The sequence below is a fragment of the Pelodiscus sinensis genome, chromosome 11 (genome assembly GCF_052426305.1).
Source record: "Pelodiscus sinensis isolate ZL-2025 chromosome 11, ASM5242630v1, whole genome shotgun sequence".
In the NCBI taxonomy this organism is placed as follows: domain Eukaryota; kingdom Metazoa; phylum Chordata; order Testudines; family Trionychidae; genus Pelodiscus; species Pelodiscus sinensis.
Genome location: NC_143062.1, coordinates 27,436,927 through 27,454,603, shown reverse-complemented (window position 1 = coordinate 27,454,603; position 17,677 = coordinate 27,436,927). Strand labels below are relative to the sequence as shown.

The 17,677-nt window shown below is 40.8% G+C and overlaps 1 protein-coding gene and 1 pseudogene across 2 annotated transcripts in view; one reads left to right on the top strand and one right to left on the bottom strand.

Moving 5' to 3' along the window:
* Positions 1-17,677, top strand: part of KBTBD12 (kelch repeat and BTB domain containing 12) — a 54,936-nt gene that overhangs the window by 34,493 nt on the left and 2,766 nt on the right. The window contains exon 5 of one of the 2 annotated variants that reach the window (XM_006120219.5): positions 3,613-3,810. The exons of the other annotated variant lie outside the window; for it this stretch is intronic. Within the exon in view, the coding sequence (XP_006120281.3) occupies positions 3,613-3,810 (198 nt within the window). The remainder of the gene's footprint in view (positions 1-3,612; positions 3,811-17,677) is intronic. 2 annotated transcript variants of the gene reach the window in all.
* LOC149523808 (zinc finger MYM-type protein 1-like) lies at positions 5,746-15,174 on the bottom strand (annotated as a pseudogene).

Below are 17,677 nucleotides of genomic sequence, written 5' to 3'. Positions count from 1 at the left end.
CTTAAGATAGGCACAGTCAAAAGGATAAAAGTCCAAAATAAAAAAAATACCCCATTATATCCATGCTTTTCTGCCAGATTGTTCTACAGAGCCATGGCCTCCCCCAAACAGCTACCACTTCCAATCTCTGCCACTTTTTCTGCCTCACCAATCTATCTACATTATCTTCATCTGTGTGTAGATCAGCTTCAGCCTAGTGCCAGGTGTCTGGTTTTGAACCGGACAGTCCAGTATTTGAGCTTTCTGTTCGGGAAACAAATTGAGAAAATATAAATGGGAAAATATAAATGTCCGGTATTTTCTAAATAAGATGTAATGTAGATTGTGATGTAATGTCAAGTGTGTCCGGTATTTTTGTTGAAACCATCTGGCAACACTACTTCAGCCATCTTGCCCTCAACCAAGTTCCAGCTCCAGTCAAACACTGAATCAACTGCTCACTTACCCCATTCAGTTCAGGTAAGATAGAAATGAGCATCTTCAGCAGCCTGAAAGCACCACAGCTCCCAGATGCATGTCCGGTTTGAGCCTCTGACCCATGATGGTGAGGGATAGGACCATGAAATCCTTTTGATCAGGGTTATATACACAGCACTGACTTTGTGTGTAGGACATGACTAGAGCTTCTAAGTGCTATGTAATACAAATTATTATTATTAAATAATAATAATAATTAATAAATAATTAGTAAGGATTCCAGGCACATTAAAGTAAATGGGAGAATTCTCATCAGCTATGCTGAACTTTGGATCAGGCCCTAGGCTCCCAAAGTTAAACTGTTGTAACAGTTCACTGCTGTGAATTCAAGGTAAAAGTGGGATGGGTGGTGGTCACCTCTTTGGTTGCTCTAAAATACTGTTCAGGAATAGCGAGGATATGACTTGAGCATTACATCCATCGCCTTTACAAAGCCCCTCACAAATGCCTTTAGAGAGTGCAAAAAAGGTTAAAAATCCCAATGAAGAGGCAGATAAGAAAACCTCCATATTTAAAACATTACGAACTGTAAGCTCCTTTCATGGACTAGCCATTTTAAATGATGCCACTTTAAGGGCAAAGTTTCAAAAGTCCCCTCCTCAAAACTGCACTAACAATATTTGCAGTCATACTCTCTTCGTGTAAATGAGTAATTAACTGCATAAGCATCCATTTTGGTCTCATACACTTATGGGGTCCTAAATGGGCATGTGTATTTGAAGACCCTTTGGAAATCTGAATGTGGAAATTGCATGAATGCTGCAGTCATTTTATATTTAAAAGTGGGCACACACACTCACACACACACACATACAAAAGAGCTGCTTTCTCATGGAGATGCCATCAGTGCTCATTATAGGGTATTGTATCCCCTGGCACAGATGCAGAACCTGCTGGGGGTGCATCAGCATATTAATCTTTGAGATTTCAAAACTCAGAGCTTGCTACTCACTGGGAAGTATTTAGAGATATTACCTCCCATACCCTTGAAGTATGCAAACATTGCTCTCTGAAGACGGAATGAGGGTGTTGAGATATCGGTGTTGCAATATGTTCCAAGAAATGAAAACTGGGAGCAGTTTTTTGATGGCCCAGCCATTCTAAAAACAGAATCCAGTCACCATAATTAAGTATCAATGGGTAGGACTTGTCTTAACTCAAAAGGAAAATAAGAATTAAAATTCTACTGCTGCTACTGTCCTCACAATGCATTATGTGTTTCCACTTGGAACGTGGCCTGAGGAATGGAATTTGAAAGGAATTTAAAATCCCACATACTTACCCACTGAACCTACACAGACTGAGATTCAAGAAAACTGGATTCTAATCTTGAATCTGACACTGGTTATGTGACCTTGGACAAACCACTTAATTTTTGCGTCTGTTTCCCCATTTATAGAATTGATTTTGTAACATCTGCCTCTCAAAGGTGTTCTGAAGCTTACTCAGTTAGCATATGTAAATTATATACAGTAATTTGAGATCCGCTGGTGGACGGTACAAGTAACAAAATGTATATGAAATATCTCTATTGTTAAGTATCTATCTGAAAACTTGCACATTGATGTACAGGTTGAACCTCTCTAGTTTGGGAATCTCTTGTTGTATATTGGGGTTGTAGATATAGATCTTGTTGTTATGGTAACTGAGTAGGTCACTGGGGTCAGCCCAGCTAGTCTGGGCTTGTTTTAGTGAGTTCTGTGCTATGCAATAAAATGGACACTAGCAAATACTCCAGCTCTCTGCCTTTCCACTGATTTATTCCTATGCTGTGAAATTCCCCACGACATAACATCTCTCATCCAATGTCAGAAACCATGTGGGTGCTCAGGGATTGCAGCATTTACAAGGTAAAACAGGAGCAGCAGGGCCATGGATGTTGCTGGATCAGAGAGCTAGCAGTTGGGAGCAGAGCCATTGGGTTGGGGGCCAGCCACTGGGGTTGGAACTCAGTGGCCAGGGGCTGGAGCCTGATCGCTGAGGCGTGGGGCCAAAGTCTGGCAGTCAGGAGCCCAGAACCCAGCAGCCAGGAGTGGAGCCCAGCGGCTGGGGTTGAAGCTCAGTGGTTGAGGGCCGGAGCCTGGTGATTGGGCCATTGAGCTGGGGGCTGGAGCTTGGCAGTTGGGCCAGGGGGCAGAGGACTGAAGCCCAGCGGCCGGGAGCAGAGCCAGATGGCTACAAGTGGAGCCTTGGCAGCCGGGACCAGCTGCTGGGAGCAGAGCCCAGAGTCCAAAGTCCAGAGGAGAGGGGTCGGCATTAGTTTCCGCTTGTCTGGAAAACTCCCTGTTTCAAGACTGGTCAGCTCCTGAGGGTGCTGGACTAGGTAGGTCCAATGTGTACATGATACTTGCTGTTCATTTCACTGAAATACAGTGGTATCCCATCAGGATCAATTTGGACATGTTTTGTTTTGACTTACAACTGAATGGTCACTATATCCAGAGCTATAAAGGGATGAATTTGTAGAATCAGATACATACAGAAATCAACACCACCATCTCATGAGTAGACAGCAAGCTTTACCAAGCATCTTAGTACTAGAGAGATAGGCCAGACAACTATTAACTGTCTTTAACTGACAGTCCTGCAATCTGGATGGTTATTTTATCTGCAGCCAGTTTGCACTTACAAAGGGATGAAATTCTTTCTTATCTTTCAAAAAATCCAAATGCCTTTTGATTAGTGAGAATGACAGGCAAACCTACTGCCACCAAATTACTTTTGGAAAGTAATTTTTTATCTGTATATCAGTGATCATATGATCTGTCCACTACAAAAACAACAATAAGTACAGTCAGATTCTACTGTGCAATTTAAAACAAAAACAGGTTGAGTACCTTGGCATTTTGCAAAAGTGCCTCTTGTCCTGCCTGCCATATGTAGATTGGAATGGGGCTCCTTTGGGGCAGCAGTGAGCCCTTTAGCAAAGGTGCAGTGGCTTTTAGGTAGAAAGCCTCTTATGAACAAGCTTCTGGAGATGGAGAGAAAACCTGTTCGGAGAAAAACTGGCAGCAATTCATGTAAAACAAAAAAAGAACCCCATAAGGACTAGGAAGCAGACAGTTTCAGTGTCACTCTAGTGCTGCGATATTTTGTCTTCGTGCCCTGTGTATCTGTACATTTATTTCTCCGCAGGAGGAATTGGCTGCTTGGGACGAGACAGGGGACAGGCACGGAAATGTCTCGATGCAGTGGAGATTTATAACCCTGACGGGGATTTTTGGAGAGACGGGCCTCCTATGCCTTCTCCTCGCCTCGGCTTACGAACCAACTCCACTAGCGCAGGCTCAGTGGAAGGGAAGCTATATCTCTGCGGAGGATTTCATGGAGCAGGTACTGAATACATCTGAAAGGAGTTTAATGTTTCTTCCATAATTTAGGCTTCACCATTCCATCACACACAGAGTCCCTGAGGAGATGACCCAGTAGCCTAATAATCAGGTTTAACATACCGATGCTCCCCTGCCCCACAGAGTTGCATTCTTGCAGAGCTTATTCAGCCATTAGTATTTCTGATTCTTAATGTTAATATTAATTGAATTTTAGGCTATATACTTGCTGTCAAACTTTTGGCTGAAACACTTAAGGGCTAGATTCTGATCTCTGCTACACCTGTGAAAATCAAACTCCACTAACTTCAGTGGAATAACGCCAGATTTACACGTGTCTGACAGAGATCGGAGTCTGTTCTTAAGTTTCTGTGTTAGGCACTGAAAGCCTATATGTTTCAGGAAGATGATCTCATCACAGAGATCTCTTGAAATTTCGTTGTTGTACCTTTGTTGAAACTATTCAGCCTCTGAATATAGATCTTCATCACTTACCGTGAATTAGAGAATATAACCTGCGAATTATACATGTTTTTACAAACCCTTCCCCCCATTCCCGCGGGGTATACATGTCCGCATCTTATATAAATTGATTTTTACTCCAGGAGCATCAGTTCCCCTAAGTGTCTCTGCCCACCCCCACCTCCCATTACAACTGGGTTAGTTCCACTTCAGGGAGGGCCTGACGAGCTTCTAGCACGTCTGCGCTGCGCTCTCTGTTTCCCCCACCTGGAGGAGGGTGGGTGGTGCCTGGCTGCAGCTGCGCGGGGCGGGCCTGGGCACAAGCGTGGCTCCCCTCCCACAGGCTGGCGGGCTCACTGTCAGCAGGATGGCCGTCGCCTTGTGTCTGCTCTCTATGTGCTGCTGCTCAAGTGCCCAGGGCTGCTGCAGAAGTTCTCTGACCTCCCAAAAGAATCTAAAAAGGATCCAAATTTGTTGCAGTGATTCAACTCAATATGTAAGACCAGTTTTGATGGAGTCAGCAATAACAGAAAAAAATTGACTCGATAGTGCCTTCCTGCATCAGACTGAGATGTTAGGCTGAGATTGGTGGAAAACTCAGATGAAATGTCAATATCTTGTGCTACCCATTTGGACTCAGAAAGGTTTGTGTCCCATTGATCACAAATCTTTTGAATATCTTGAAGAAGTCATTCAGTATTATCACTCTGAACATCATAGGGCATGTCTAGACTACATTCTAATTTTGAAAGAGGATATGCAAATTGCTCCTAAAAAAAGGTTTACGCGGTTTTTCAAGAGGTTTTTTGTCCCCAAGAAAATGCATCCAGACTACTTTCACTTTTGAAAGACCTCGCTTTTAAAAAAGCGATCGAAAGAAGATATGCAAATTCCCGCAGAATTTGAATATCCTCTTTTGAAATTAGAACGTAGTCTAGATGTGTAGCATTGTGTGCTTAAATTACAAGATTAGTTTCATGGATCATTTTTAGCAGCTTCATCCACATGGACGACATTAAAATACATTCAAATTTGGATGTATACTTCTGAATTAACTTAAGCTCAGTGAAAGCCTATGCTGCGAAAGTAAGAGATTCAAGCTCACTTAAAGCCTTTCTCACAGAGTCCAAATGCTGTGCAACTGGTTTAATGTCAACAATTCATGCTGACTATCTCGTTGTCGACATGCCATGAAGGGAAACAGGCAGATGCTACTTCAGAATTTCCCACTTTCGAGGACTGCTAAGAGGTTGCACAATTGCTGGATTGTTCCAAAGTATGTGATTGCTTCCTTGCATGATTCAGCACAACCAACACCACAAGATTTAGTATGTGGTTGCCACAAGTGGAGAAAATAGTTTGGATTTTGCTCAAGAAGGACTGCTTGTACTCTGTTGTACTTCCCAGCCATATTGGATCGATTGTCATAGGCTTGGCCAATGCAGACTTGAAAATTCAATTTGAAGCCTTCCAGAATTTATAATGCATGAGCAGCAATTTCTTTTCCAATTGTTTTCACAAAATTATCAAACAAAATGAATAATTTTTCAATTGAAACCTTTGAACTTCCTGCAATTTTAACATATTGAACAACCAAGGTTGTCTGTTCTTTATGAGAACAGTCTGGAGTTGCATCAATAATAATTGAAAAGTACTTTGCATGCCATATCTCTTCAAGAGCTGTTTGCACAAATGTCTCACACAGCTCAATAAACTCGTTTTGTATTCTGGTAGATAGATAATGGACTTGCATGCACTTTACGCTCTCTTGTGATCCACAAACATGCTTAACACGGCCTGATAAAAGTGGGTCATACTTGCTGAGTATACTGAATATACCAAGTATACCAAGAAAATTTCCATTTGTAGGGTCACCAATACATTGACTAGAACCAAACAAAGCCAATCCCCATTACGAAAGAAAAAGAATGACATTCAAAATGTGCTCAAGGAGTTTTTTCCAGTTATCAGTTTCTATATTTATTTCACTCAGGAGTAAGTTTTCAAATGCACTGTCAGCTAGTGCTGCTCTACTAGCTGATCTACATGTAATATAGTTATCTTTATCCAATACTGAAGTTTCATGTGCAGGTATTCAGTCTTTCAACTTCCTCCAACCTCTGCTGATGCTCCAACTGGATGGATCAGACAGTACTGATACATTTGAAATATTACTGTTAAAAATGAAACAAGGTACACAGTACAGAGCCTGCTTTTCCGTGCTCCAGCAAAACCAATCTCTTGTGTAGATCTCTCCATTTGGAAGAGTTTTTGTCAGCAGATGAGTGGGAAAAGCATGATTTTCAGCATCTTTTGGTATATTATTTGGAATCTGATAACTGACTTTGAGAAATGACTGCATTTGAGCAACACTGTTCTTTTCAAGAAGTCCAATATCAGGTTCTGATGCCACTGTTATTACACTGTGACCTGTGCTAGTCATAGGTTCTTGTTCTTGCTGCGTAGCATCTCCGAGGTCCTCATTTTCTGCCTGCACAGTCTCTAAATCGAGTGTAGATTCTGCATTTATCATTACTGTTGGCATTTCTGTGTCTTGATTAATGACCTTCTCATTTTGAGGCAGTGGCATTGAAATGTCATTTGTGGGTACAAAGTTTTCATAATTAGAACTGGAAGTGTCAGTGTCTGTATGGTCACTGTCTAATGGCTGAGGCATCTTTTCTATGAGAAATGATGTTATTGGCTTTAAACTCTAAATTGCTGCTTCAGTCTGTAGCTTTCACCATCTCTTACTTGCACCACTTTCAAATTTTGCTTCATTTTTATATAGCGATTCTTTTAAAACACAGTAACATACAATAAATTAATTCACTAGAACCTATTGGTTATACAAAATTTTAATTGTATATACTTCACAATGAATATTATATAATAACAGTTTGGGATTGTTATTTACTATGGCTCTTATAGCCTTATTTCAAAGTCTTGCATTATTATGAATATGAACATGGGGTGATTGTCAGATTAGCTATAAAGTTTATTAAACAACTAGAATTAAAAGTTTATTATCACAAAAAAGCCTTTAAAGGTGAATCTAAAACTGGACGAAGAGGTAGCTTACAACTGAATTTGATATGGTTATTGTTAGGGCTCACCAAGTGGCGGTAAGCCCTGCTCACCAGCTGCATGGTTCTGCAAGCTGTGCATGCGCAGATCGCACGGCGCCAGCTGTGCCAGCTTGTAATCTGCTCGCCATGGGCGAGTAGATTACATGATTTGTCGAGCCCTGGTTATTGTATATGAAGAGACATAAGAAAAAAGAGGAATATGAAAATTTCCAATGCAGAGATAAACATCTAATTTAAAGATTAAACTCACCCACAGACTAAGAAAAGTCACTTTACAGTAACAGAATTAATTACAACTTTCAAAACCGCTAAACTATGCAAAGACTGTAAACTGCATTTCATAATGCAGAATCACTAATCAAGAAGCTACTCCAGTCTCCAGTCACACAGATGAAAACTCAGATATGACAGAAAAACTGGTGAAGGCCCGAGATCCCCCAATGATTTAAATCATTTTTTTGCAGGCGAATAGAGCTTCTTTTGTTGTCTCTATGGGTATGTCTACACTAGCCCCCTAGTTTGAACTAGGGAGGCTAATGTACGCATTCGAAGTTGCAAATGAAGCCCGGGATTTAAATATCCCGGGCTTCATTTGCATCTTCCCGGGCACCGCCATTTTTAAAAGTCCCTTAGTCCGAACTCCGTGCCCGCGGCTACATGCGGCACAGAGTAAGTAGTTCGACTTAGGATCTCTAATTCGAACTACCTACTCCGTGCCGCGTGTAGCCGCGGGCACGGAGTTCGGACTAAGGGACTTTTAAAAATGGCGGCGCCCGGGAAGATGCAAATGAAGCCCGGGATATTTAAATCCCAGGCTTCATTTGCAACTTCGAATGCCTACATTAGCCTCCCTAGTTCGAACTAGGGGGCTAGTGTAGACATACCCTATTATAACTGCAAGGTGTATAATAAATGGAAATGATTTAGTAGAAAAATGTCAAAATTTGAGGTCCCTTTGTCTCCTGAGGCCTGGGCCAAATGGCTTTCCTGGAGCTCCCTCTGATAGGGCCTACACTCAGCCATATCTGAAAGGAGGGACGTAGGCCAAGCGAAAGGTACATCTGTAACCTAAGCCGCATTTCCAAGGGCTGCTCACTGCTGTGAACTCTGGAGGGGTGTCAGTTTTTCAAGAGAAGGCCACAAGCTGTATTTATAGTGGAAGTTGTTAGGGCAACCTAAATATCAAGGTTGCTGCCAGCTCTCCCTATAATTATAAATCAGTCCAAAGTCCACAGCCCTGATTCATCTTCTTACTCAGTCCAAATCTGGATACAGGGCACAGCTCACATAGCATCTCCTTAGTGAACGAGTATGGCATGTTTTTCTTTTATGTTTCTGGCTAGCTGCCATTTTGATTTTGCTCCTGTGCCCTTCACACTACCAAGTGGCCACTCAACAGCCATTTTGTATTTTTATTGGCACCCCTGGAGAATCAGAAGTCTGAGGTACCAAGTGCAAACACACACCTTAACTTGAAAACATCTGCTGTCAACTACCAGGAAGCCCTAGACTTGAATGAGGGGAAAGTCAATACCGCATCCCAGCTACTGCTTCTGCCAGAAAGTCTACAGGCTCCTGTTGCCTTAAACTCCCATGATTGGGGCCTTCACTTGTTGCCACCTCCCAAGTCTCCCAGTCTGCCTCAGAGAGTACCGCACGGGTGTGTCTAAACTACACCCCTCTGTTGGCAGAGGGATGTAGATTAGGCATGTCGATATTGCAAATGAAGCTGGGATTGAAATATCCCACGCTTCATTTACATAATGGAGGCTGCCGCTTTTTTTCGAAATGGGGCTTTTTTGAAAACCTCCCCAGCAGTTTAGACGGAGGTCTTTCAAAACTAAAACTCTTTTTTGAAAGATCGTGTACTCCTCAAAAAATGAGTGGGCAGTAGCCGTTTAGTTTTCTTCCGGGTATTTTGTTGAGCTACTACCTCAGCTACAGATTTTAAACCAGCCATTGTAGATTGACTGCATAATAGTCTTGTTGATACAGTTTATATTTCCCTTGCCTTTTCACATAAAATGAAACCCTAACACCTGCACAGGTTGACAGCTACTACTGTTACAAGCTGTGTGTATGGCAAAAGCAGTCACATTAGCATGCTTCACTGAAGGAGGTAGCAAGCACATGTTTAGTTATTCAGCATTACATATTTATAAAATGTCTGCCAGTTGGGTTTCATTTTGCTTTTTCTGATTCTGAAGATGCTGAAGATAAAAAATAAAAAACATTCTCAGGTTAAAATCTTGGAAGGGGGGGTGTGTTTGTGAATGTGTGTGTGCATGTGTGCACTGAAAGCATGTTATTTGGTTTCATTCTAGGTTTGTCAATATGCAAATTTGTTGAACTTCACATCATGTGGTCAAGCTTATGTGCTTTTCTAGGCTTTTTTTGGGGGGGTGAGGGAGAGAGGCATGAATAGATCTGAGAAATTAGTAGAAGCTGTATTTTTGCACGGGGAGGGGACTGTTGTTTATAGACATTGGCTTAATTATATAATTGATTTGTAGGAATAAATTCTGTGCATAAATGCAGATATTTTTAAAATGTAAATGCTATTGTTTGTTAAGAGCATATGTCTAGGCTGTCACTCAAAACTGCCACCTTATATGTCCTTAGCTGTTTTGCAAAGCAAAAGGAAAACTACCTAAATTCAGCTATTAAAGGCACTACTTCAAAAACAGGATCTACTCCTATTGGCCCATCACATATAAAAATGCCTCTGGTCCTAATCAATTAAATCCTCTTGATACTGAAGTAGGTATATTTGAAGTGGGAGTTAACACTTTCTCTACCTCAAATACAGTTTATAGCAGTAATATATGTTTATATTTATATAAAGATGTAGCTAGTATGTGCACCACTGCCTTTTCCTGGATGATGCTTAACTGTGTGTCATAGGCCCCATCCTATTAACAACAACTGAAGATTCTCCTTTATCATAAGTAGTAGGGGAGGGATGTCTCTGACTCTGGAGCAGGCAGACAGCCTTGTACTTATGACGTTCCAAGTAGCCACAGTATGCAGCTTAATGACACTCATGAAGCCCTAGCCAACCGTGGAATTGTTACTTTTACATACAGATATTTAAATAGCTAACCTAAATGCATATAACTGCCGCCTCCTCCTCATTTACATGAATTGAACTCTTGAAAAACAATTATATGAATTGGAATACTGTTCAGTTTACAGCAAGGCAGTGCCATGTTGTAATTGCTGTATTCCATCCAAGCTAATGAGTTTGGATTTCAGCACCTTCCTTTCCTGACAGTGGACTAGCTTAACCGTTATTTATTTTGACTAATCTACCAGAAAGTCTGCTCCCTTCAGTCTCATCCATTATATAATTTAGATGGAGAATAATTGTTGTGCTTATTTTTCATTATAGTGGTTACAATACATTGCTTGAAGCAAATTAAATGTAGACATATTAAGGAGCCTGGCACAGTAAAATACTGTACTTGTGAAGTTTGGGGGGATGTGGGATTGGAACAAAACCCTGCTATGTTCCCGGCTAAATAAAGCAGGAGGGCAAGTTCTTGGCTGATTGCTGCCTGTTTGCAACACTGCTTGGTTCCATGATCAGTTAGAATTTACTAGGTAGCACTGAATATTTAAAGTTCTCCTGTCCACAGTTGTTACTTTTGGAATAAATTTTCCTATTAATAAATAGGAAGCAGAATCCCTGTTTTGTTTTGCACAGAACTAGCTCATCATAGGCTGTCAAGCTACAAGCGCTCAACCATCTATCACGCTTGCATATGGAATCCGCACAAAGAAGCTGCCGAATGACCTTTCACTTAATTTTCACACTCACCAGACTAATATATACTACTACTCTTGGAAACATAGGAGAAGGAGAGAGAGAAATAGAGAGAGAGAGAGCTCTAGCAAACTCTGTTCCTAGAGATGGCTGACCACTAATCCAGAATTCATTACTAAAAACACATCACAGTAACAAAGGCTGATATAGGTCATAAAAGTAATGACAGTCTGCACCAGCTTGCTACAGGTCTGAATCTGACCCCATGTCTGATGGGAAGAAAACAGTAATCCGATCACAGTTCGGATCAAGATTCCCTTTATATCTAGTTTATAAAGGGTTAATAAATGATTAACTGATGTTTTATTAAATGTTCAACGATTGTTAGAGTCCAGTAGGTTGTTTATAAACATGGCTTGTAGCCAGGTATAACATCTGCTGATGTACTTATAACTGTCTATAACATATTGATACCCCCTGGGGGCCAAAATGTGGGGTCTAGTAGGTTGTTCCAGCTGGCAGCAGAAACTGGTGATAGTCAGGATTTCTTTGATGCAGCTTTATTCACATATAAATCATGTATGATGTCCTGTGTCTCTGAATTCAGAAGGAGCCAACAACAAAAGGAACACTTTCTTAGCTTCTAGCCCAAGCCCAGTTTGGTTGGCTGTTTTTCTGGAGGTTTCATCACATTATAATCTTTAATTGAGTATTAATCTTTAATTCCTGAAGACTCCAGGACAATCCTGGAGGGTTGGCACCCATACCAAGCCTTTGTAGCCCACAGACTCCAAAGCTGTCTCTAGTTTTCTTCAGACTTACCCTGTGCTGGGGGTTACTACTAAACTTTCATGTGTCTTTTGCCTCTCCTTTTTTTAGCTCTATTCTCACCTGTTCACCATTTCTGTGTGTTCTCTCCACCATATACCAGCCCTCCTGGGATCACCTAGTCAAACCCTTCACTCACCTACTGCTAGTTTCTGAGCAGACAGTTAGATTTTCTTTTAGGTGTAACCCTTAAGTGTCTCTTAAAACTGTCTTAAATGTGGGACGTGTTCACACAGCAGTGTGAATGAAGTTTTAGTGTAACCCATAGCAGTGTTTCACATAGCTCATAACAATATACTGCTTGTGTCTACAGCATGCTTTTAATATTGATTCATTCTTTCTAAGCCATTTATAAAAGGGATCTCAGTACAGAGCGGGACCGGTAATCCTGCTTCTATAAGAGGCAGATCCTGTGGCTCTACTCAAGTCAAGGCACCTAACCTTGCTACCGTTTAAGTTAATGTGAGTATAGCTGTTAACCAGTGGGGACAAAATCAGACCTGAGGAGACTATGCAGGAGAGGAAGGGATGCCAGATAAAGTCCTAAAAGGATAAATAATTAGAAAGGTTCTGGATATTGAAACCTAAACAAACACAGTTGAAATAGCAGTGGAAAATGAAAGTTTCTCCCTATTAGGCACCACATCCAACTTTTAAAAACATTGTACAGTAAAGACTCGGTTATCCGACCTAAACGGGACTGGAGGATGGTCAGATAACCTCAAATATCGAATAATAGGAATGGCGTTGGCTCGTGGTGGGGCAGGGGCCTGGCGCACGCTGGCTGAGGGGCAGGAGCGGAGCAGCATTGGCAGCAGTGGCGGGGCTAGGAGCATTAGACAACCAGGTAGACAGAGACCTTGTCTGTACTGGATTTATGTGCTATACTGAACTGTAAGTAATATTGCTCTGCCATACATTGCATCTCTGTGAATCCAAGTCAAAATGTGCCTCCCAGCTCTCCCCTAGCTCTGGTGGGTCCATACCCTGTACCCATTCTATGCCTGGCACAATGTGCACTGGCCATTATGTCAAGGGGCTTTCCCTGTTCCCTGAGCACATGCATAGATAAAGATATGTATTGGCCCTGCAGAGGATGTAGATCTGTGATGTGACTAGCCAGCTCAGAGGCATTCGGGGCACCTTTGCCCCTTTGTTCTCCTACATGGGCACGCAGGATGGTTCACAATCTGCCCCCTAGTGATGCACAAAAATGGGGCTGGGTATGATAGACCTGGAGAAAACATTTTCTCTTTTGCCCTGTATTGCAAGTCAGGATTTCGTGTCTTCCATGGTGACAGGCTAACAGAACATTTAACCAATTGCAGCAACAGCCTGTGTGTTCCCCTGCCCAAAATCTTGTAACATTAATGACAAGTAATTAGGAGTTCAGGTATGAATGGCCATGAGTAATGTGGCAGGTAGTGTTGTAGTCATGCTTTATGCAGAAAACATGGTGTGTTCTTTGGTACAGAGACTCACAGAAATCAGACATGCAGATGGCCTTGAAAACGTCAGGTAAAAACCTCATTGGATAAACATACCAAAGCTGGAATCAAAGCATTTCAATGGTGAGAAGTCAGCTTTGGAATGGCAGTTAAATGCCAATGGCTGGAGTGTCTGCTGGACATTTGGGGACCTGGTGTTGGTGGTTACTATGTAAAACCTGAAGGAATTCTTCATGGATGGAAAGATGATAACAGCTGGTTAACAATTTAGCAATTAGAGTTTTAGTGGCTGTTTTGAAGCTGACTCATGCCAATAAGACGTAGGGTTCAGTAGACAGGTATGTGTGTCAGACATAGAAAAGAGAAATGACAATGTGGAGAAAATGCCAGGACTGAGATCAGCAGGTGCTCAAAAAGGAGCTTAGAAGAGGAATTTCACAGATCACAGAAGCCCATAGACAAAGAGCAGACACACGAAATCTGTGTCACCTGTGACACTGACATATTGTGTGGCCTTTGTAAAGCCTCTTAATCACTTCATGTGTTAGTTTCTTCCTCTGTAAAATGGAGGCAATAATATTTATGCCAGTGGGCTGTTAAGGATTGATTAGATACTAGTCCAAATTTGTGCCTGGTGTAACTACATTGAAGTAAAATTATTAAGGATTTGTCTGGTCCTTTGTCTCTAATGTACTGTACTGTTCAACTATTTTACTCATATGTTCTTATGGTTAAAGTGCTGAACTGGAATTCCAGCGTTCCAGGTATCAGCTCTTCTACAGAATTCCTGTGTGACTGGGCAAGTCACTTCATATTCCCGTGCCTCACATTTCCCTTTTGTAAAACATTATTAATACCTAAAAAATAAGGGTGTTTGAGGATAGCTTCATTAATGACTGGGCAGCTCATATACTACAGTGATGAAGACATGCAAATACCTGGCTAGGTTTGCAAAAAATCTATACATTGTTTTGAAATTAACTTTATATTGGAATGTGTGGTACTTACAATAGGAGAGGGAAAATAAATATCAAAGGGATTGGCAGTAATAAATACCTATATCCACAAGGGAAAGTTGTTACCCCAAACCACATATGGAATGAACAGAAAAGCAAATAAAATATTTATAGCATTGCCTGAAGCAATATTGTAGGTCTCAACAGTGATCCATCTTGATTCAAGTAGCATGAGAAATTATACAATGAAAAATCAGTCCAGTAATGTTTGGATGGTGAAATGCCTTTAAAAATACAGCTTTTAATAGAATTGGAAGATTCTGAGCATATGGATGGAGGCGGCCATCTTATTGAAAAGCAACATCCTCTATGTCAATTTAATCTTGCTTTAAACACATCTCAGAAAAGAACTTTGTTATGTAAAAAGTGATAAGCATTTTGTTTACAAACAAAACATTATGGGTCAAAGTGTTAAGCAGTATTTTGAAGATTATGCCTGCAAATGCTGCATGCAGAATACTGTAACTTGCACATGTGATTTTTTATTTTGATTAAAGCCTCCATTACAAAATAAGGTCTTTATTGCCTGGAAAAAAGTGATTTTATAGGTGCAGTATTAGCCTTGGTCTGTACACAGATTGTGCACCAGTATAACTTTCCATTAAGGGAGTGATTTTCTTACCAATACAGTTGAATTGATGTAACCTCTAGTATGACACAGTTGTACTGATATAAAGGTGCCTTATACTGGCACAGCCTATTCTCCTTCCTGTAGAAGTAGACTTTTATTGTTATACTTTTATACTGATATAACGGCATTCGCACTGTGGAGGAGTGTTGCACTGCTTTAACTCTATCAGTATGTCAAAGTGGTACAACTTCTGTAGGGAGACAATCCCTTAAGGCACGCAGAATTAACCCAAGCTACCTTAGCATGGGTGAAGCTCTATTGCTACCAGACCCATGTAACTGCACCCACAGTGGTGCCGTACTAGTTTGGTGTGCTTAGCTACATTTTTGGCAGGGTATCCCATTGTTCTTAGTGGAACATGAAACTGGATTACTTTCTGAATATGTTCACAATATATTCATAGAGAACTTGTCTCTCTTCTGTAGGCTCCTGTGAGGAAATCTTCTTACAGATCTCACTCAAACAATGTACCTCTCAGGATTACTTTGGATGGTTAAGACAGCATTTCTAACAGAATTAAAACTCATTTTGTGTAACAGTGAAATCCATTAAGTGACCATTTTTGATGATTAAAAAGAAATAATGTGTTTAACATAGGCAGTTGTCTAATAAAAGTGGAGCAGAACTGTGCAAAATGTGTTTGAGGATACTGTGGATGATTTCTTAAGAGAAGTTACCCAATAAGGGTGATCTCTTGAGAGAGTATAGATTCTACTGTGCATCATGAAACCACTTTTCGCTGGAAGAGACTGAAGCTTAGAAATACAGATTATAATTAAAATAATAGAGAAACCAGTGAGACCGTGAGTAGAGCATCACCTGAGTTATGTTTCAGCAAAGGTATGAATACAGGCTAGAGACAGGAACCAATGGCTCTAAGCTCACAAGAGGTGTTCTTGAAAATTTCTGGATCAAAATAATAATAGACAATAGTGGCAATAAATAATTCTTAATTCTTACCTAGCAGTGGAAATCTTATAAGATCATCTCTTTTTGTGAGATTTGTACCCTCGTGGGCTGAAACCTTGTAAGCATGCATCGGCTGTGCACAGAGTGGATCTGAGCATTGATCCTTTTTATTTTTAAACCCAAAATCTTGAACCAGAATCACAGAACTTGTTTTGAAATCTGTGATTTGAATTGGAATCCTTCCAAAATTCAAAAGGCTTCAGAGATGAAGAACCAAATTTTTGTTAAAATATTTTTTCTTTGTCTCAGCTAATCTATGGGTGTAGTTTCCTTTTAAGTTCAGTGAGATAAGACTGGAGAAATGATTTTATCCTTTATTCTGGCAATATAGACTCTTTCATCTCTCGAGTTGAGTTAACTAACACCCCACGTGCTGAAAAACAGAATTTGTGGAGAGCAGAACAAAACTGGTTACAACAACCCACAAGAAAGGGAAACAAAAGACACTAAAGGTTATGAGTCATAAGGGTCAGGAAAAGATTTGTGGGGAGGATTTCTAAATCTTCCTTTGATGTTTTAATTAGGATTTTTTTCAAGTGCTGCAATCCTCCACAGAATGTTTTAGACAGCTCCACTGTTTGATTTTTTTTTTTCCACTCAGTTGTCTCATTTTGTCGTGATCCATGCCAAAGAAATTCCTGGCATAATAATTTATGACATAAAGGAGTTGATCTAATAATAAATAACAGGACTGGAGCCTCTAGTGTCACATACTGGGGCTACTTGTGTCTTCCTGTTTGCTTTGGGGAAAAAACCTTTCTTACTGCTGCTGGGTCATATAGAAACAAGAGCACTATGCTGGTGCTTGTAGATGTCATTTGTTTACAGTGTCTGTCACTCAAGCTTTTTTCTCCATACTTTAACTGGGTGTTTTAGCAGCTTGCTCTCTTCGTTCATGGATGGATGGTGCTTTCCTACCTATTATTCTTCCTCTTGCTCAATTGAATGAGTTTGATAAGCAAAATATCACAACTGGGCTATATGAAGAAATGAAACAAGGGCTATTTAGACAGGAACATATCCCAAGAGGGTTTTACTCAGGCTTTATCTAAGCAAACTCCCAAAAGGGGAGTTAAGGCTAAGTAAGAGCTCAGGACTTAGTCCAGTGAAAATTTCAACCTGTACCCTATTCATACTTGTTTTTCCCTCTTCCACAGTTAATTGTGGGCAAAACTGAGGGAAAAAAATCATGATTTAGGGCTGTGAACTATGAGACAGAAGCATCTCTTTATGTTATCATATGAAAAACAATGTGATCAGAGTTGGTGAACAGTTTCTTTAGGAATGAACACATGACAGAAGGCACATGTAATTAGAGGCAGGGTTGGCTTTGGGTGCTCACCACACCAGTGGATCTAGGGGAGCTTCACTAATGTAGATTTACCCACAGTTATCAGGGTGGGGAAATTTATCCTGGAATTCTTTTTCCACGTGACTTCCCTTCCTCCCCTCCCCCGCCTCTGTATCCTACATGCCAACCCTGTAGGACAGTTGAAGCACCCCAGATCTATGTTAAGTCTCATGATAATGAGCCATCATGATACAATTGTTTTCACGTGTCATTCCTAAATCATGGAGGTTATGAATAAGACTGGGGAACTACTAAAACTGTTCTTATGAGGGAAAATGAATGGTCTATGCACCTAAAGTTATGAGCTTTGC